We start from the raw sequence: 18,827 nt of genomic DNA, 5'->3' as shown, positions 1-18,827 counted from the left end.
ACGCCGCCGCTCCAAGTTCAGTTGAAGCGGTCCTCCAGAATCGCCCTATAAAATAATAATATGGTACTTAAAAACTTTTATACTTAAAACTTCTGCCTCTTACCTGGCAAGTATCGCGATTTTTCTCGTAGTCATGAGCGCATATCTGACTGGTGAGCAAACCCTGGGGAGCACCTTCATCGGAGGGCAGACTGGAGTTGCACTGTTCAATGGGCACCACCGAGAGATCCAGTTCCGTGAGTATGTTGGTCTGGGGCTGGGCAAATCCCGTCGATCCATAGCCCATGGTGTGCAACTTGCCGTATGGGATGTCGTTTTGGGGCCACAGGCGAACTGGCCTCACAAACCAGGTGTATTCCACCGGTGAATTCAACTTGATGAGCCCGATGTCATGGTAGTTGAGACTCGTATTGTAGAGTGGGTGCAGATAAATCTGGGTCACTCGTCGTATTTGGGGTTCCACGTTGTCCTCCCACTCCTTCAGTTTGATGTCTCCGATTTTCACGACGTCGGGCGAGGTTCTACAGAGAATAAGAATCCAAAGCTTTGCTATTATCGATGACCTGGTATATAATTTCTAAAATAATATTAGTTTGATCAAATATTAACATGCTAAAATAAAAGGTAAAAGTAATCCTTAGCATATGTAAGTAAAGTTACTCCGTATTTGTTCTTGTGTATCGCAAGATCATTTATAGGCTGCGAAGCTATATTCTCCCATAAGTTCCGAATTCACTCAATTACAAAGAATAAACTCAATAAGTTCTTATCCGTAGAAAGCTCACCCATGAGTTTTCAAGCAATGCGCAGCTGTGAGCACGAAGTTTTCGCTGATGAGGCTTCCCCCACATTTGTAGTCGATCTCGCGGTTCTCGTTCCGGAATCCCAGAGCGGCCTAAGATCGGGAAAGAGAGGATTAGTCGGACCCCATAACGGTTAGCATATGTGATATGGGGCTTCGATTTGGATCTGTCTTAGGCTTCGCCGATCGGCTATTTAGTCGTGTTTGTGTTGTGATCGGCGGTACTTAGGCGTTTCCCCATTCCGGTTTCGTGTGATTTTATGTTTATATTTTTATTTTTTGGCTTTCGTCGATTTACGATTTTTGTTTGGGCTGCACCTTTACTTAATTGGTACTTACCATGTGCGGGTACTGTCCAGGTGCCACAATGGAGCGTCCATTGAAGTCGTCGTGCAAATCTTCCGTCTCCGCGGTCTTGTTATAGTTCTCCCTATCCACTTTGCTTTCGGTGTTCAGGAAGATGTTGTGGAAGTTGCGATGATGATTGGGTGGCGGACGATGTGGTTCCCATTGGTGATGTGGCGGCGGAGGTGGAGGAGGACCTCCTGGCCCCCCGGGGCAGCCGGGTGGAGGACCAGGAGGTGGCGGGCCCGGTGGCGGCGGTCCAGGCGGTGGTCTTCCACATGGCGGAGGACGTGGTGGTGGCGGCGGTCTATAATAGCCGTAGTTATTAAAGTAGCCCGGCGCCCACTGGCCGTTGTAACCGTAGCTGTTAAAGTTGTTGAAGTCCCACCTGCTTGGTTCCGGCACTGGACTCGGTTCCGGATACGGGGTGGGAAACACCCACTGCCCACTCACTCGGAGTCCGCACAACAGCACACAGAGTGCGATGCAAACCCAAGGTCTCTTCCAATCCGGCATCTGAATAGGTCTTGCTCGATTGACCGATTTAATCCGACTGGGATCTTCCAATCCACACCAAGCGAATCGAAAAGCAGCGACGCTGGCAAACGGTTTTATTGAAATTCAGCCGAATTTTTAATTGAGCGCCCGCATTAATTAATAAAAATACATTAAACAAAAAATCCACCAAGACAGGCAAGGGTTTGTTTTGGCCACAGTGGTGGCTCGAATATTGAACCACGGTCTTCTGGAAAAAAGTGCTCTTATCCACTTCAATTTTCTTACCTTTCATGTCTGGGGTTCTTGTAAAATAGGGTTTAATAGGTGAAGCTCGGACTTACAATATACAATAACTTAAAGTACCATTTGACTTGACCATTCTTATTAAAAGTACCTATTTCCATTGCTTTTGTCAGCTTTTCATTTGGAATGTGTGCGAGAAGTAAATAATGAAATCCCAAAACCTACCAATAGAATGATAGTATTGTGGTCTCTAATCGTGCATCTTCAATTGACATGCTTGCATTTAATCCTGCAGACTCCAAATCTTCAGGGTATATATACCATATATAAGTATTATTACTGGTGCCCCAATCAAATATTAATTAATCCCACAGCTCTCGATGCCCTTGAAATAATCAACTACCAGACCACCAAGTACACAATCCCCGAAGTTTGGAAAGAGCAGAAGAAGACCTCCACTGGTGAAGACGAAGATGTTCAGGACACCGAGGATGAGGATAGTTATTTAAAGTTCGACGACGACGCCGAGCCCAGGACTCCGCTTTCGGATGGACTGCACGAGGGTGCCTTCTGCCGGCGGAGCTTCGATGGCCGGAGTGGGTACTGCATCCTGGCCTATCAGTGCCTCCACGTCATCCGGGAGTACCGGGTGCATGGCACCCGCATCGACATCTGCACCCATCGCAACAATGTCCCTGTCATCTGTTGTCCACTGGCGGACAAACATGTCCTGGCCCAGCGAATCAGTGCCACCAGTAAGTACACTCTGAAGTATCTTTAAGAGTTCCTAGTTTAGCCCAAGGATACTTTATATAAACCTTTCCAGAGTGCCAGGAGTACAATGCCGCCGCGAGAAGGCTCCACTTGGCGGACACCGGACGCACATTCTCCGGGAAGCAGTGCGTGCCCAGTGTGCCTCTAATAGTTGGTGGAACGCCCACTCGGCACGGACTCTTCCCTCACATGGCTGCCTTGGGATGGACGCAGGGCAGTGGCTCCAAGGATCTGGACATAAAGTGGGGCTGTGGCGGTGCCCTGGTTAGCGAGCTGTATGTCCTGACCGCTGCCCACTGCGCCACCTCGGGTAGGTAAGTTACAGGATCCCCGAAGACACAACTATATACGTATTCCTTGCTCCATCAGCAAACCGCCGGACATGGTTCGCTTGGGTGCCCGCCAGTTGAACGAGACCAGCGCGGCCCAGCAGGACATCAAGATCCTCATCATCGTGCTCCATCCGAAGTACAGATCCTCGGCGTATTACCACGATATTGCCCTGCTCAAGTTGACCAGAAGGGTTAAATTTTCGGAGCAAGTGCGTCCCGCGTGCCTGTGGCAACTGCCTGAGCTCCAGATACCCACTGTGGTGGCCGCCGGTTGGGGACGCACTGAGTTCCTGGGCGCCAAGTCGAATGTCCTGCGCCAGGTGGACCTGGACGTAGTCCCGCAGATGACATGCAAGCAGATCTATCGCAAGGAGCGACGTCTGCCACGGGGCATCATCGAGGGGCAGTTCTGTGCGGGATACTTGCCAGGCGGCAGGGACACCTGCCAGGGCGACTCCGGCGGTCCCATTCATGCCCTGCTGCCGGAATACAACTGCGTGGCCTTTGTGGTGGGCGTCACCTCGTTTGGAAAGTTCTGTGCGGCTCCCAATGCGCCAGGTGTTTACACCAGGCTATATAGCTACCTGGATTGGATTGAGAAGATTGCCTTCAAGCAGCACTAATTTCATTTTATTTTATTTATAAAAAGTGCTCTTTCAAATATTCCTATTTTTCAAGTTTTCAAATCAACAAGTAATGTGATAATTTATGGATGAGTATTTAAATAGTTGACATTCCCCAGAACACATTTTCTTGCTTAGAAGAATCACGGCCACACTTGTTGTTCTATCCACGGAATGTAGTGGACTATTCGCACATAAACTCCAGGTTGTCCGGATGCACAGGCTCCTCCAAAGGAGGTTATTCCCACCGCATAGGGAATCGGACGGTGATGGTGGCGAATGTGTTGGTGGAGCAGCAAGGGTCCTCCAGAATCGCCCTGATGAAAGGAGAAAGTGGAAAGTTTAGATTGATAATGAGCCTCTTTAAGGAAGACTCACCTGGCATGTGTCCATATGTCCGGAGTAATCTCCCGCGCACATTTGACCCGATCCCAGCCCATTGACCAGTTTGTCATAGTTCTGCAAATACCTCTGGCATTGTTGAAAATTCAGGTGGTGCAGCATTATTTGCAGCAGATTATTGGAATGCGGCCCAGCTGGTAGATATTAAGTGATTCGAATTACACGAATAATCAAAAATAAGATTTAAAGGTCACTAACCGAACTTGGTTTGCCCATAGCCCAGGGCAGTGAGCGGTCTCTCGGGCAGGGATTCCTGGTTCCATAGGCAGGCCACTGGCATGTGGGATCTTCTGGCCAGCTTGACCACGGCCAGGTCATTGCTAAGGGTCTCCTCATCGAAGTGCGGATGCTTGCTGATCCGCTTGATTTCAATCAGCTGCCCGCGCCCGCTGTTCAGCTCAACGCCACCAATCAACGCCACTGAAGGGGGTTCCCTGTTCCAAACCGAGATATTTTTAACCCATTAGCATTTCGAGTGTGTGCGCTCCATCGTGTTTTTCTTTTCGTTTTTTGCTTACCCACCGACGCTGGCACAGTGGGCTGCCGTTATGGCGAACCGAGGCGCAATCATGACGCAGCCACAGTTGAACATGTATCTGCGCTTGCTGGAACCGTGCTCATGAATCCATCTGTTTGTGCGGGACGGCCAACCGAGGGCACACTGTCATCGAATCGAGTATATTAATCTACAACTATTCGATTGCGAATTTCGTATGCTCCCAAAATCAAATATATTAAGTTAACTAATTCGATAAAATATATTCAATTGAAAAGGAAAACCAATGCTCTAAGGCATCTTTTTTCACTCACCATGTAGGGATGCTCGTTCTCCAGAGTGAGTCTGCCACCCACCAGCCAGTTCTGGCTCTGATTGCGCTTCTGGATAATTGGCTCAACTAGTTCCACTTGATCCAGTTTAGGGTTCGTATTCCGACGGCGGCGACGGCGCTTATGATGAACTCTTGGATACGCATTGGCACAGGCTGACAAAAGATATAGTCTCTGGATTCCCAAACGCGCCATACTCGCCATACGCACCTTGTTCGCTCTTCGAGACGCTGGGCGGCGGCATCAAGTATCCACCGTGTGGACAGCAAACCAGCTGATTGGGCCACGATGAGGGACAAAGTAGGGGAGTCACTCGGGGCACTGCCTGCATGTCACTAATGCAATCCACGTACCTCACACACTTTCCAATCAATGGACGATCGTGGGCTTGGCAGTTTCCGTACACATCAATCGACAGATACGATGGAGCTACTCCGTTCCACGGCGTATTCTGTGCATATCTAATGAATAGTAATGGTAGTCGTAGTGTTAGCAACAAAATAGTTTTGCCGATACGAACGATGACGCCGAAATTAAGACGAACTCTAAAAGCAAACTATATCCAGAAGATAGCGTTCCCATCTCGGATGTCCAAGCTCTACGACGTCGGATTGCCGAATGAGATGTTCGCAAAGATCTTGACTCGTATAACCTGAGTCCCATATAAAGCTTCTTTTGATTGAGCTTATTTTTTCGGGTAGCAGACTCGCCGAAATCGAAATTCATATTTCAATTCATAGGAAAACGTGCTCAACTTTTATTAATGTGCTAAAAATTACTAGTGACTACGACTTTTTGAAAATCTGTAACCACTAGCGCACAATATCATTCAATTGAATAGTAAATACAAACAAATTATTCATTATATGCACCCCGCACCACGCATCCCGCGCAAAAAACAGGAAAACGATTTTCGGCTAATACTCAAACATCATCATTAAAAATTTCAAAAAAATGTGAAAGAAATTAAATTTTTTTGAAAACACAGTTTGATTGGAAATTTAATTACGAACTCAACAAGGTATGACATTTCACCACGCACCAAACACACCACAATCATATAGAATTATATAATGCTAAAAATTATTTTATTAAACTTCTGTTTGTTTTATTAATAATTTATATGAATGGAACAAATTATACCCGCACCCCCCACCCACACCACGCAATCTTATAGAATAATATAATGTTAAAAATGATTTAATTTTTAGTATTTTTAACTCCTGTTTGCTTTATAAAAAATATATATGAACTTATATCCATTACGTTCACAAATAATTCCCAACCCGCACCCCGCACCCCACACCCTCTCCATTTTTGATTATACGAGTATACAAAAACAAAACACTCAAACAATTTCAAAACATTTACTTTACTATATATGAATATAAACAAATTTACAAATAAAATCGTCATTTCAAATGCATAAGCAATCTGCTACAAAAAATAAAACAATTTTAAGGCACAATGTTCCACGGCGTAAATGATCCTGGTTCGGGTATATCGAGCTGTAATAAATCAATTGTAAAATGCGTTAGTTTTAAGTTTTGAGCTCTTTCTAGGAATTACTTACCAGTTGGGTGAACTTATCCTGACAAGCAATGCGAATACGGGCCGAGGTGGAAGGGGCCTCCAGTGGGAAGTCACCACTCAAGCCCTGATCCTCGCGAGCAGCTGCAATGGCCTCCTTGATGGCAAAGAATGCAGAGGATCCTATGAAGAGAGGGGGCTCTCCAACTGCCTTGGAGGAGTAGACTGCCCGTGGATTGGGGGCACCGGTCAGTAGGCTGACATTGAACTCCCCGGGAATGTCGGCGAATCCTGGCAGCTTATACATGCCCGGCCCCCTGGAGTAGAGCATGCCTTGCGGGGAATACATTAGCTCCTCCAGAGTGAACAGTCCATAGCCCTGCATGAATGCACCCTCGATCTGACCAATGTCAATAGCCGGATTCAGGCTAGAGCCGATGTCCATGACGATGTCCGTGCTGAGCACCTGGTGGTCGCCAGTCAAGCAATCGATCTCCACCACAGTGACTCCCACGCCATTCGTGAAGTAGCTGTAGGTGCGGGCATTGGGATTCGTCTCCGGGTGATATCCGATGCCGGGCATGGCGTAGAATCCGGTGGCCGAGAGACTGACCCGATCGAAGTACGCCTTATTGATCCACTCCTTCCAGGTGCCTCCAGGCAATGCCTCCTTGATGGGCGCCAGTCTTTTGTTCAACTTCTCACATGCATCCAGAACGGCCATTCCGTTCAGATCGGATCCCACACTCGCCGCCGTGGGTGAAGTGTTGGGCACTTTATCCGTGGCCGTCTCCGAAATGTGAATCAGTTCCGGCGGAATACCCAGCGCCCTGGCGGCGCACTGAATCATCTTGGTATTCAGACCTTGTCCGATCTCCACTCCTCCGTGGGAGAGCAACACGGATCCATCTCCATAGATGTTGATCAGCGAACCCGCTTGGTTCAGGTGCATCACACCAAATGCGATTCCATACTTGGTGGGCACCACCGCCAAGCCCCGCTTCCGCCACCGATTCTCCCGATTGAATCGAGCAATCTCCTGGCGCTTCTCGTCATATCTCGCCTGCTTTAAGCAATCCTCCAGACACCGCTCGATGGGGAAGTGCTCCAGCTGCTGGTGGTAGTGTGTGTAGTCTCCGGTTTTGTAGAAGTTCAGCCGCATCACATCCACCACATCGCGACCCACTATCCGGGCCACATCCCGGATGATGTGCTCTCCGGCGTACATGCCCTGCGGACCGCCAAAGCCACGGAAGGCGGTATTCGAGGGCAGGTTCGTCTTGCAGACCCATCCACCCACTCGCACGTTGGGAATCCTGTAGCAGTTCTCAAAGTGGTACATGGCGCGCTCCAGGACCTAAACATTAGTTTAAAATGTAAGTTAATTTTTAAAATTTATAAGATTACAATATACAAGTGTTTATCTAAGGTCAATCTGATCCTAGTACTTATTTTCTTAGAAATTTAGAAGTGTCTTCACTCAGGATAAAAACCCATCGGGGTTTTAGCAATTCCCACACAAACCAGATGTTCCATGGAAAAAACACACATGGATTTCAAAGCAAACATTGTGGGCATAACAAATCTACTTATGGTTTCTACCTAAGCGCAATACACTTACCGAAAATGAGAGATCCATGGACCAGCCGGCATTGTTGTAGCACTCGATGTCACAGGCTGTGATCAGACCCTCCTTGGTGAAGCCCACTTTGTATTTGAAGAGGAAGGGATGCCTTGTGCCGGTGATGAGCATGTCCTCGTCGCGATCCAGCATGCAGCGCACAGGACGACCCATTCGATAGGCGGCCAGGGCAACGGGAAGGGCCACGCAGATGCCTCTGGACTCCTTGCCACCGAAACCGCCACCTAAGCGCTTGGCACGACAGACCACACGGTGGGCAGGAAGGGCGGTGACATGGGCCACTAGTTTCTGGACCTCCGAGGGATGCTGCGTGGAGCAAAAGAGCTCCAGTTCATCACTGTCGCGGGGAACTGCCAGTGCGGCATGAGTCTCCAGGTAGAAGTGCTCCTGTCCGCCCATTCGGCAGGTGCCCTCGAAAGTGTGATCCGCCTGGGCTAAGGCCTCCTCCACATTGCCCTTGGTCACGAATCGTGGGTAGTCCGGGAAATAGGACTTGTGCTCGATGGCCTGCTCTATGGTCACGATAACCGGGCTCAGCTCTTCGTACTCCACTTTTACCAGGCGAGCGGCTCTTTGGGCCAACGCCTTATTATCGGCAGCTATGGCGCCCACAATCTGACCATAGCAATGAACCTCTCCAGCGGCAAAGACGTGCTCATCATGGAACACGGGCCCCACTTCGTTCTCATGCTCCGTTAGGTCCTTGTAGCAAAAGAACTGATGCACTCCCTCCATGGCTAATGCTGCACTGGCATCCAGCTTAGTGATCTTGGCGCGTGGCTTGGTACTTAGGACAAAGGCTAAATACACTTCGCCATCCATGCGGGGAATGTCATCGGTGTAGATAGCTTCTCCGGTGGCCTGTTTCAAAGCAGCTGCATGGACTTGGGGTCTGCCAATGGGATCACAAGTGGGTTGATCGCTGCAGACGCGCTCGAAGAGCTGGGCACTTTTGAGGACGGGTGTGTGGAATATCTCCGCACCACTTCGTTCCTCCGAAGGCAAGGCATCAGAGGATGTGATCCCCGACTTGCTCAACTTCAGAGAGATGGCCAGGTAGGCCTTGAAGAACAAGCTCACCACCAGAGCTCGACGATAGGCGATCATGCCACCGGGCGCAGAGGCAGCCAAAGGCAGCTCCGTGCACAAGCTCTCCGCCACGCACTCCACGAGCTGGTGGCTCCACTCCTGACCAGCCATCAGCTGGGAAGTTCGAGGAGCCAGCACTGTGGTGGGAGCCATTCCACCGAAGGCCATCGAAATCTCCGCCACAATGTTGGATTTTTGCTCAAAGCGAACGTTTATGGCGGCATTTACGATGGCTATGTCATCATCTCTCCTCCTGGCCTGCTTGAAGGCAACAATATACTGATCTGGAGTGGTCTTCCGGAAGTGGATGCCCAGCAGCACCTCGTGGGCTTCGATAACATTCCTGCGATAGCCAGTGAAGAAGCCAGTTCCCATGTGAACTGATCTCCTTTGGATCTTTCCATCCACAAAGCTAGCCACCTCCAGTTGAGCTCCTGCTGCCGAGAGCACAGGATTCATATCGGAAATGGGACTACCGGTCATGATGTTTCCACCCAAGCAGGCGACATTGCGGATCTGCTTTCCGGCAAAGTAGTGAAGCATATCCACGGCACACTGGAACAACCTGGTCTCCGATTCCGGCAGCTCCTCGATTCTCTGCCGGAGAAGCGCATCGATCTCCATCAAACTGACAGCTGCGCCGAAGTAAATGCCATCCTGGGACTCTGTGATCTCCAGCAGTTCATTCACCTGGGTGGGATTGATGAGGTGCGGGTACAGGAAGTGCTTGAACTTGACCTCAACGCCCACTTCCGTGTTGCCCACGACCAGCTTAGCAGCCGGATGCTTGGCCTTCAGCTGAAGGAGCTCCTCCAAATTGGTGGGACGATACCAGGTCACCCTGTCCGAGCTGAATATCAAGCTCTGCGAATCGAAGGCGTCACTCAGCTGAAGTTCCGGTGGGAAGATGGGTTCCTGGCTGGGATCCAAGGGCTGGAACTCGCTGCGCTCGAAGAGCTTGTCATCGGTCTCCGAATCGGTTCCGCAGCCCTTTCCACTAACCTTGCAACACTTCTCGCCCATTCCGCAGGCAAACTCCTTGGTGAAGGTTTTGTAGCCCTCGAGGATGGGTCGATAGCCAGTGCAGCGGCACAGGTTGCCCTGGAACGCCACCTCCAAGTCCCGCATAGACGGTTGCTCCGCGTTCCGGAGCAGTGCGTACATGGACATCACGATGCCCGGGGTGCAGAAGCCGCACTGCGATCCGTGTGCCTTGGCCAGTCGCTCCTGCACCGGGTGCAGGCGGGTCTTGGTGCTCCCGATGCCCTCCACCGTGGTCACCGCACATCCGTGCATGGCGCACACTGGCGTGAGGCAGGCGTTGACCGCCAGGTGACGAATCTTGCTGGCCCGACGGTCCAGGCGGGACACCATCACGGTGCAGGCGCCACATCCTCCCTCCGCACATCCCAACTTTGTTCCGCACAGCCGCAGCTTTTCGCGCAGGAATGTGAGGAGCGTGCATTCCGGATCTGGAGCCACTTCGGTCACCTGAAATAATGTAAATATATTAAGAAGAAAATTCGACAAGGGGTTCATAAAATTAGTTACTGCCATTAATCTGCATTTAATTGGAAAATTTGTATTTTTATTTTGTGTTTTATTTAAAAAGGTCCTTTGAGCACCTGCGTGTTTATTTATTTCACTTATTGAATAGTTACTTCATACAAAATATGTAAATATTGAGATCAGGGATCGCTTGTATCTACTAGTTCTGTGTTTACGAAGCCCAGTGAGCTACAATCGTAATATTAATAGGTATAAAGCAATTGTCAGGCAAGCCAGTAGATTTGATAAAACTTAAAACAGCGAAAGTATTCACTGCCTGCCAACCCTGAGCAAACAAAGTCTGCTATCTATCACTATCAAATGCCGGGCGCACGAGCAACAGGTTGTTTATTTATTATATAGGAGTAGTTTACTTGTGCGCAAGCTGTGGGCGCAAAGTTAAGAACTCTAATTGCACTTCACCAACACCAGATGCTAGTTAGTGGCAGCTTTATCTGAATAATCCAGCCGAGCTTACTGGATTGTGCGCCAACGTGTAAACACTGCAAAGCCAGTCGGAATTTACGGATTAGAGGGCCTGGCTATCTGGCAGACCCACATGTCTATGACGATCCCACCTCACACAGTCTGAGTAGCACTGTTCCCATGCGATTGGCAAATGCAACATCTTGATTGGGTGATAAGGGGCCACCAGCAAACAACGAGGCTCCACATGGGGGTCAATTGTTATCACTATATGCTCAGCAAATACTTTATATACCCGACACATTCAATTGAGCAAGAAGGCGAATTCCATCGAGTGCCAGTTAAACGCAATTAGGGCAATAAAACAATAAAGGGAAATCGATATAGGAGTGGGCTAACTTTAAATGCCGCTTAGAATAAGACACGCAAGGCATAAGACAACCGAGTATCTCTAAGTACCTTCTTTCCATTCACGAAAAACACCAAAACCGAGTTCGACATCTCGAAGTGCTGTATCTGTATCTCACAGTATCTCAGTACCAATGCCTATATAAGTGATAGCCTGCAATTACGATTCGTTTACATATATGGGGAGGTTCGTTCTTTGAATGTAAAGCGAAAACAAGTTTTTTTTTCAAAATTAGAGAGCCGACAACCTCATGCGCCGCCGATTAAAAAACACAACCGCCTCGCGCCGTTAACGAAAACGTAATGAATGTGCCAACAGCCGAGCAATCCATCCAAACGCCGACTTTTATTTTTGTGAGATAAGACGAGTGCCCGACGAGTGCAGGATCGCCTACATGTGCGTGAAAATAGCCATGTCTATGGGCGTCGAGCAGTTCGACGATCTATTATCTCGGATTAGAGCAGATACTCTTCCAAGATCGGTGTGGTCAGGTAGGAGAGAAGTCAAACAGATAAAACCCTACTGATCACTATTCCATATGAGAACTGCAGCTTTTCTATCTTCAGAAATCTATATGACTTCTTGTGGCACTAAAATTACTCTTATTTATGAAGAGTAATGAGCTGCACTAAATCACCTTGTTATTCACACCTTATCCGATCTTTACTCTTCCGTAAGGTAGCAACACGGATCCATTACCATAGATGTTTATCAGCGAATATAAAAGAAACTGCCAACCTTTAGGTTAGCATTGTTTAAAAGAAGTTAAAAAGTATCTGAAACTAACTTTAAATGTCGCTAAAAAAACCACACTCGCAGGATACTCGAGTATCTTTAAGTACCTTTTTTCCATTCTCAAAAATCACCGATATTGAGTTCGACATAATGATTTATCTTCATATTGCAATATCGCAGTATCAATGCATTAATGAACCGTTTACATTTATGAAAAGATAAGTTTCATGAATGTCGATTAAAATGTATGACACAAAAATATTTCTACTAGTGTTTCCTCAAACTAGATGAATAAAAAGCATTTCTATAAATCTATATTTGTCTTGCTAGCTATAAACATCTTCCAGATCTATAAATAAAGTTGAATTAGAGGTATTTCCGAAAAACGTTTATTTACTGCACTTATTATTTATACGTTTTAATTAATATTGATTTATCTTAGATACTTTGAAGACCAAGAGCTATTTTTACCCTTATATGTTTCTTGTGAAACTACTCTCACTTAAGTAAAAAGTATATTAACTAAAGTTGTAAAAACTGTTCGATGTTTTGCAAAATGGTGCATTAAATAACCTATGTAAGAACCAAAACGTATAAAATGTACTACTTTTGAACTGTTTATTATCGCCTTTATTTATATGTAAAAAACTGCTGAAAAGATTTAAGGCCGTTAAAGATAAACTGAAGATGACTCTTTGTTAAATTTTCTACAAAAGTAAACAACTTACTACTCTGTCAGCTTAATTCGAATCGAAAGCACAAAAAACCCAACAGGTTTTAGGAACCATAATAGGTTTCTACTGATCACTAAAATGATGGATTGATTTCTGTCAATCCCAAATCAAAGATGCTGGCATAATTAATTCCTTAAGAGTGGCAAACAAACATGTTTTTCCAATAAGCTGGGGCATTAAATACTCTAAGGTAAGATTTCACTTACAATATATATATAATATATTGGGTACTATAAAGCTGTTTGGTAACAAAGGTAGTTTACAACACAAGGGATTTAACAATACCAGAATTACTTGGTATCCAAGTAGGAAAACAAACATCGAGGTAGTAATAAAGGATCCGACTTATGCTACGCCGACTTAAGATCTAAGTCCCTCTCGACTTGGGTGCCCTCATAAAGGGCTTGCCGTCTCATCGCCTCCCGAAGTTGCTGCTGCTCGAATCTCCTGACGGACCACTGATACCTGCGGATTTCAGATTGATAACAGTTATAAAAACGCCGCACGGATTAAGCCGCATCCACTTACCTGCAGGCCACCCAGTAGGCGATGGTCCCGCAGAAAAAGGAGCCGAATCCCACGTGGGTGGACAGGTGGGTTCGCGAGGTGCCCAGAAAAGTCAGCACGCCAATGCCGATTCCACCGCTGATTCCGTAGAGAAAACTGTTACGAAAGCACGGGATCTGCGCCACATCGCGCCCGAAGATAACGAAGCTCTATGGGAGATAGAGCATAGTTAGCGCCTTATCAAGCACTGCCGCCCAATCGATTTATGTAATCCGTACCTTGCCTGGTTCCTCCGGTTCTTCGGCCATGCTGCAATTGCAATTTTAAAAGTCGAGTTGCAAAGCAAAACAAAACAAAAGTGTGACCCTACCTAACTGACCGCACAAAAATACCACAGGCATACTAAGGGCATTCCGTAAACTGATTTCATATTAGTTATTCTACTCTTATACACCATTAATTTTAAACTTATAATTAAATTAAATGCGGCCTATACTAATAAGTAAAGCCGATACGAAATCAAGTTAAACTATCTTGGTACGCACACTTACAACATAGCGTTTGGAAATATTAATAATAGTTAATTTCTCCACAGTTGGCGCCTTATTGCCATAGCCGCTCATCGAGCCCGAAATCGATTACTCTTATCTCTTACAAGAGTGCTCTTATAATTCCGTTTCAAGCATTAGGCAACACTGGTCGACGCTAGCAAGAAGAATTTAATCACAATTTAATTTCTTTAGTTTTTTGGGTTTTTATTTAAATTAAGAGCACGCACCGAATCAAAAACGCAATCAGCGCAAACCGAATTGAGTTTTCAATCAGCAGATAGTCGTCAATTAAGGGTTTAACCAATGCGCCCCAAACATCCAGCAGTGCAACAACACCCACACTAAAAACAAATTTTCAGGTGAGTAAATTGGAAAACACGGAATGCCCAGGTGATTTACAGAAATTCTGAGGCTAATATATGAAGCACAAATGTGTGTACGTAAATGGCACAGACTGAAAAGTCAGTCGAGAAAACCCGACTGAACAAAATCATCTGGCAATGTACGACACGTAGGCAAAAAAGTGATACAAATTTGCAGTTTGCAGAGAGTAAGACCTCGTATTATCTATATACATGTCTCTGATAATCCCTCTTCAACTCTTGGTACTCCACAGTTCTTCACCAGATGTTCAAACGTCGCCTCGCCAGCAACCAAGACCGAATTTCCACTCGCAACCGATACTACCGGGCTTCCAACTGAACCCGACCCCCGACAATGGACGTATCCGCCTCCACGTCGTTTGAATCCTCGCCGGACAAGAGAAACAGCACCTACGTGGGCGACAACACTTTGTACGACAGTGCCCTGGATCACCAGTTGTCCACCACGGCCTACAAGTCGTGCAATGGTAAGCAGCCAAACCTATACAAAGCTCTCAAGATTCTGCTTAAGAAAGATCAGCAAACGGAGGACCACGTATTCCAGGATAATCAGCCTTTCTCCTCGAAAGTAGAGAAGTTTCAGGAAGTGGACCTCCCTCCATACGGGCACGACACGGATATGCATTACAAGTTAACCCAAATGGGTCATCACAGCGCTCCCTTCACAGAACCCGAGAATATAGGAGAATCCAGCGAACGGAGCTTCTCTTCGAGAGCTATTTACCTGCAAAGAAACCTCTTAGATAAGCGCGACCAACTGGACCGCAAGGTTAAGGCGCTCAAACTGAAGCTCGTTGCCCTACAAATCCAAACACGCCATCAGAAGCAAACGATCACGAAACTTCAGCTGCAGAGCACACACAAGCTGAGCTTCAGTCGGAGTATTAAGAAAACACTCATGGTCGCAGCCCGACAGAGTCTGCAATCCCAAGCGCCCGAGACGTTTCCAGAAAATTTTATTTCGCATATATTTGAGGCATTTGCGGAAGATGAGAAGCTTAGAAATCATTTTAAAACGATGGACTATGAACTGAAGCAAATAGTGCAGAAAATGTGCATGCATGCCTACGAAAATCGGAAGCCTTACCTAAAAGACACTCTCAGTGAAAAAGTTAAGAAGCTTAAGCAGAGGCTAATTCAAAAGTATGAGGACCAGTTGATCAGACAAAAAGAAAGCCAACAGAGAAACGCTATAGCCATGAAGCAGAAGTGTTTCGATCTTTTAAAGCAGTTCCTTTTAACCGACTGTCTAGATCAAAGTTGCAGCGAGGATTATCTCAACAAGCTGGAAAGCCTGTATGAACAAGAAACGTTAAAAGAATAATTAATATTTTCGTGATTATGTTTTAAACAAAACACCATCCGAACTTTAAAACTAAAATTCTTGAATCCTCTAATCATACTCTGAAGATTCTGACATTGGTTCAAGCACAACATCTTTTATACAATTTATATAATTAATTTATATTTTATGTTAAATATTAGTAAATTTTGTGTTAACCTGGATCGACTAATTCTTTTTTTATTTTATTTCAATCCACAGAGAGCCTTATCAGCGAACTGAGCCAGAATCCACTAGGCCCCTCGAATTCGGCCAACAAGACAGCCAGCTCGGAATTTAACAATGAATCGACCGCATTCAAGAACCTCGGATCCCCGGCAGCTTTCAACAATGCCACGCCAGCTCTCAATGCCAGCATGCTGCTGATTCAGTCGGAGAGCACGGACACAAATACCTCGCAGGAAGAGGTGGACCCCAAGTCACAACTGGCCAACAAGACAATATTCAAGACGGATAATCCCAACCTGTCAATTATAGAAATTAACGATAACTCGATTAAGGAGGAGGACCTCGAGAAGGTGGTGTTGGTGGAGGGCGACAGTGTGAAGAATCTTTTGAAGAAGTCGCCCAGCAAGGAGACTTCGGCAAACGCTGACAAGAGACGCCGCAAGGAATCACTACTGCACACGAGCAAACAAAAGTTGGACATTTCCATCGCTGAAGCTTCGGCAGCCGCCGATGGCGATGGAGAGAAGCGGGATCTGGTGCCGGTCATCGATCAGCCGCAGACCAAGCGCGAAATCACAATCTACGATACCATTGAGGAGTTCGAACAGAATCTGCCGTCGACGGTGACGTTGTTGAACACGCCTTTCGGCAGCAAGGTATATCTTGTGGGCACGGCCCACTTCAGCGAGGAGTCGCAGGATGACGTCTCTTATGTGAGTTTCTTACTTAATAACTGATAACTGGTATTAATCTTGTATGCACTCCCACAGGTCATTCGCAATGTCCGTCCAGATGTGGTAATGGTGGAGCTGTGTCCATCGCGCATACACATCCTGAAGCTCGATGAGAAGACGCTGTTGGAAGAAGCCAAAAGCATCAATATTCCCAAGGTAAGAATTAATAGACTACAAACTAACCTGAGTAACTAAATGTATTTAAAATTCCCCTAGATTCGCGGAATCCTGCACACGCATGGCTACATCAACGGCATCTTTTTCATTTTACTGCTGCAGATGAGCGCTCAGATCGCCAAGGACCTGGGAATGGCGCCCGGTGGAGAGTTTCGCCGTGCCTTTGAGGAGATTCACAAGCTGCCTGGCTGCATCTTACATCTGGGCGATCGTCCCATCCGCATCACACTTTACCGCGCACTGCGCGCTTTGTCCCTGTGGCAGACCATGAAGCTAGTGTGGCGTCTCACCTTCACGGACAGCATTAGCATTGAGGAGGTGGAGGAGTGCAAGCAGAGCGATCTGCTGGAGAAGCTGATGCAGGAAATGGCCGGCGAGTTTCCTGCCTTTTCGGATGTGTTTGTGCGCGAGCGCGACCTTTTCCTGTGCCACTCTCTGCAACTGGCTGCGCTGCCACAGGCGGCGCCAGGTGCCCAACAGATCCGTCCGGTACGTGTGGTCGGAGTGGTGGGCATCGGACACGCCAACGGCATTGCCAAGATGTGGGGCACCGTGGACCCAAAGAAGATTCCAGCCATTCTCGAAATTCCGCCGGCCAGCCTGGGGCAACGCGTCTGCAAGTACACGCTGAAGTACGGCCTGATTGGCCTCGGATGCTACGGTGCCTTCCGTTTCTTCCGGCCCCGCCTGACCCGCTTCTTTTAGATGGATAGTGGACCAAGTATGAGGCGACTGTATACCCTGTGTCTGCTATGTTAATGATTTTGTTATTAGTGACTAACGAATCCCTGCGCTGATTTACCAATTTATTTTGCGCTGTTGAAGCGAATTAATTTTATTTTACAATGATGTTTTGATAGACTCGTTTATATACGAAATACATATATCCATGGATGTATATACCTACAAACTTAGGTACTACCAAACAGGAAAGACCACAACACATAATCTTAGTTTTAAAGCACCCAGCACCACTATTCAAGAAATCAATCGGATTTGAAGAATGTTTTATTAGCTGATGATTTTTATCAGTTTCGAAAACATGCTCCCATTTATCAGTTGTTTTACTGAACAAAATTCGATGATTTATTCTAAATTAAAAACAAACAAGTAGCAGAATCGTAGAAAACCTATTCATAGTTTATATCACATTGTTATTGTCCACATGACTGTTGACTCAAAAGAACCACATGTATATGAAACCAAACTTTAAATAGTTAAGGCATCGTATTTCATGTTGTATGTACAAGGTTTCCTAGCAGGCCTGGCTTGTGTTAAGCTCGAGAATGCAATGTAAATTCCAAGAACTACTACAAATAGAACCCGCCTCAGCATTCGCATTACTTTATCTTCCAGTTCTATTCATAGATGTTGTTCATTCCGTAGCGAAAATCCAAATGTTAGTACACTTCAGAATTGAGGCAGTACGTGTGTTATAAGTGCATAACTAATGCGAAATGGTAATGCTAAAAAAGAGCAATTTTACAAAGCGAAAACCGAAACATACCAACCCTACAAGTACTTTATTACCTATACTATATACCTATATATCTGAGCGTTGTAAACGTAAACATGTTTTAAAAGTGCGAATAGCAAGCAAGCGTACTAAAATGTATCTTGACGCATGATTAGTAATTGCGTAGGTTTGCTAATCCGTACATGGTGTTATGTAGCATTTAGAATAGAACTTACCACCCGAAGCAAACAAGCCTCTGTTTGCAACTGACTCAAATAAATGTACTATATGTATTCCAGTCGACAAAGTGTGTGTTAACTCCATTAAAATGCAGGTGTGTTCGCTTTTCTTTTGTTTTTCTTTTATTATGTACTTTAAACGTATCTTAGCACTAAACGTCTCTCTTGTGTTGCTTTTGTTTTGTTTCTAGTGTTTTCTTTTTTGTTTGTATGCCATAATTGTGTTTGTTTCTTGTAATTAAAATTTTCCAACATTTGCATTTGTTTTTGCGCTTATATGTAGTAACATATTTTCACTTACAATTGGCTG

At 46.2% G+C, this 18,827-nt stretch overlaps 5 protein-coding genes across 12 annotated transcripts; 2 read left to right on the top strand and 3 right to left on the bottom strand.

Moving 5' to 3' along the window:
• Nucleotides 1–108: 108 nt before the first annotated feature.
• LOC6536904 (serine protease snake) lies at nucleotides 109–3,703 on the top strand. 6 transcript variants are annotated; one of them, XM_039376473.1, is made up of 5 exons: nucleotides 109–236; nucleotides 2,062–2,199; nucleotides 2,263–2,643; nucleotides 2,715–2,976; nucleotides 3,032–3,703. In XM_039376473.1, the coding sequence occupies exons 1-5, from the start codon at nucleotides 134–136 to the stop codon at nucleotides 3,615–3,617; spliced, it is 1,470 nt and encodes a 489-aa protein (XP_039232407.1). In that variant the 5' UTR covers nucleotides 109–133; the 3' UTR covers nucleotides 3,618–3,703. The 6 variants fall into 6 exon arrangements, with proteins under 6 accessions (XP_039232407.1, XP_039232408.1, XP_015048000.1 ...); XM_039376474.1 differs by having other exon boundaries at nucleotides 2,715–2,972; nucleotides 3,032–3,202; XM_015192514.2 differs by lacking the exon at nucleotides 109–236 and adding an exon at nucleotides 994–1,047.
• LOC6536903 (serine protease snake) lies at nucleotides 3,673–5,487 on the bottom strand. Its single transcript, XM_002097436.4, has 7 exons — nucleotides 5,368–5,487; nucleotides 5,058–5,308; nucleotides 4,830–5,002; nucleotides 4,538–4,680; nucleotides 4,218–4,453; nucleotides 3,996–4,153; nucleotides 3,673–3,934 (listed from the first exon to the last, which is right to left on the bottom strand). The coding sequence occupies exons 1-7, from the start codon at nucleotides 5,427–5,429 to the stop codon at nucleotides 3,761–3,763; spliced, it is 1,197 nt and encodes a 398-aa protein (XP_002097472.1). The 5' UTR covers nucleotides 5,430–5,487; the 3' UTR covers nucleotides 3,673–3,760.
• Nucleotides 5,488–6,198: 711 nt separating this feature from the next.
• On the bottom strand, nucleotides 6,199–11,794 carry LOC6536902 (xanthine dehydrogenase). 2 transcript variants are annotated; one of them, XM_002097435.4, is made up of 4 exons: nucleotides 11,542–11,794; nucleotides 7,999–10,599; nucleotides 6,421–7,734; nucleotides 6,199–6,355 (listed from the first exon to the last, which is right to left on the bottom strand). In XM_002097435.4, exons 1-4 carry the CDS (start codon nucleotides 11,581–11,583, stop codon nucleotides 6,305–6,307), a joined length of 4,008 nt encoding a protein of 1,335 aa, XP_002097471.1. In that variant the 5' UTR covers nucleotides 11,584–11,794; the 3' UTR covers nucleotides 6,199–6,304. The 2 variants fall into 2 exon arrangements, with proteins under 2 accessions (XP_002097471.1, XP_039232401.1); XM_039376467.1 differs by lacking the exon at nucleotides 11,542–11,794 and adding an exon at nucleotides 11,135–11,329.
• Nucleotides 11,795–12,833: 1,039 nt separating this feature from the next.
• LOC6536901 (cytochrome c oxidase assembly protein COX20, mitochondrial) lies at nucleotides 12,834–13,876 on the bottom strand. The gene is made up of 3 exons (XM_002097434.4): nucleotides 13,746–13,876; nucleotides 13,489–13,676; nucleotides 12,834–13,425 (listed from the first exon to the last, which is right to left on the bottom strand). Exons 1-3 carry the CDS (start codon nucleotides 13,773–13,775, stop codon nucleotides 13,311–13,313), a joined length of 333 nt encoding a protein of 110 aa, XP_002097470.1. The 5' UTR covers nucleotides 13,776–13,876; the 3' UTR covers nucleotides 12,834–13,310.
• A 263-nt stretch (nucleotides 13,877–14,139) lies between these two features.
• LOC6536900 (traB domain-containing protein) lies at nucleotides 14,140–18,581 on the top strand. 2 transcript variants are annotated; one of them, XM_002097433.4, is made up of 5 exons: nucleotides 14,140–14,377; nucleotides 14,635–14,868; nucleotides 15,945–16,624; nucleotides 16,682–16,801; nucleotides 16,862–18,581. In XM_002097433.4, exons 2-5 carry the CDS (start codon nucleotides 14,736–14,738, stop codon nucleotides 17,525–17,527), a joined length of 1,599 nt encoding a protein of 532 aa, XP_002097469.1. In that variant the 5' UTR covers nucleotides 14,140–14,377; nucleotides 14,635–14,735; the 3' UTR covers nucleotides 17,528–18,581. The 2 variants fall into 2 exon arrangements, with proteins under 2 accessions (XP_002097469.1, XP_015047999.2); XM_015192513.3 differs by lacking the exon at nucleotides 14,140–14,377 and adding an exon at nucleotides 14,432–14,568.
• Nucleotides 18,582–18,827: the final 246 nt, after the last annotated feature.

The sequence above is a fragment of the Drosophila yakuba genome, chromosome 3R (assembly GCF_016746365.2).
Source record: "Drosophila yakuba strain Tai18E2 chromosome 3R, Prin_Dyak_Tai18E2_2.1, whole genome shotgun sequence".
NCBI lineage: Eukaryota > Metazoa > Arthropoda > Insecta > Diptera > Drosophilidae > Drosophila > Drosophila yakuba.
Note: the sequence above shows the minus strand (reverse complement) of the source record. Positions and strands in the feature narration are given on the sequence as shown.

What these genes read in the sequence shown, in the direction of transcription:
- LOC6536904 (XM_039376473.1), top strand. Translation starts at nt 134, where the DNA reads ATGAGCGCATATCTGACTGGTGAGCAAACCCTGGGGAGCACCTTCATC. An exon ending in CCAGCGAATCAGTGCCACCA is followed by an intron (nt 2,644 to 2,714) that starts GTAAGTACACTC and finishes AAACCTTTCCAG; the next exon opens with AGTGCCAGGAGTACAATGCC. An exon ending in CACTGCGCCACCTCGGGTAG is followed by an intron (nt 2,977 to 3,031) that starts GTAAGTTACAGG and finishes TTGCTCCATCAG; the next exon opens with CAAACCGCCGGACATGGTTC.
- LOC6536903 (XM_002097436.4), bottom strand. Translation starts at nt 5,429, where the DNA reads ATGGGAACGCTATCTTCTGGATATAGTTTGCTTTTAGAGTTCGTCTTA. An exon ending in GTCTTAATTTCGGCGTCATC is followed by an intron (nt 5,309 to 5,367) that starts GTTCGTATCGGC and finishes ACTATTCATTAG; the next exon opens with ATATGCACAGAATACGCCGT. An exon ending in CACTGTGCCAGCGTCGGTGG is followed by an intron (nt 4,454 to 4,537) that starts GTAAGCAAAAAA and finishes GGTTTGGAACAG; the next exon opens with GGAACCCCCTTCAGTGGCGT.
- LOC6536902 (XM_002097435.4), bottom strand. Translation starts at nt 11,583, where the DNA reads ATGTCGAACTCGGTTTTGGTGTTTTTCGTGAATGGAAAGAAG. An exon ending in TTTTCGTGAATGGAAAGAAG is followed by an intron (nt 10,600 to 11,541) that starts GTACTTAGAGAT and finishes ACATTATTTCAG; the next exon opens with GTGACCGAAGTGGCTCCAGA. An exon ending in CCATGGATCTCTCATTTTCG is followed by an intron (nt 7,735 to 7,998) that starts GTAAGTGTATTG and finishes ACTAATGTTTAG; the next exon opens with GTCCTGGAGCGCGCCATGTA.
- LOC6536901 (XM_002097434.4), bottom strand. Translation starts at nt 13,775, where the DNA reads ATGGCCGAAGAACCGGAGGAACCAGGCAAG. An exon ending in AACCGGAGGAACCAGGCAAG is followed by an intron (nt 13,677 to 13,745) that starts GTACGGATTACA and finishes TATCTCCCATAG; the next exon opens with AGCTTCGTTATCTTCGGGCG. An exon ending in GCCTACTGGGTGGCCTGCAG is followed by an intron (nt 13,426 to 13,488) that starts GTAAGTGGATGC and finishes TGAAATCCGCAG; the next exon opens with GTATCAGTGGTCCGTCAGGA.
- LOC6536900 (XM_002097433.4), top strand. Translation starts at nt 14,736, where the DNA reads ATGGACGTATCCGCCTCCACGTCGTTTGAATCCTCGCCGGACAAGAGA. An exon ending in GGCCTACAAGTCGTGCAATG is followed by an intron (nt 14,869 to 15,944) that starts GTAAGCAGCCAA and finishes TTCAATCCACAG; the next exon opens with AGAGCCTTATCAGCGAACTG. An exon ending in AAAGCATCAATATTCCCAAG is followed by an intron (nt 16,802 to 16,861) that starts GTAAGAATTAAT and finishes AAATTCCCCTAG; the next exon opens with ATTCGCGGAATCCTGCACAC.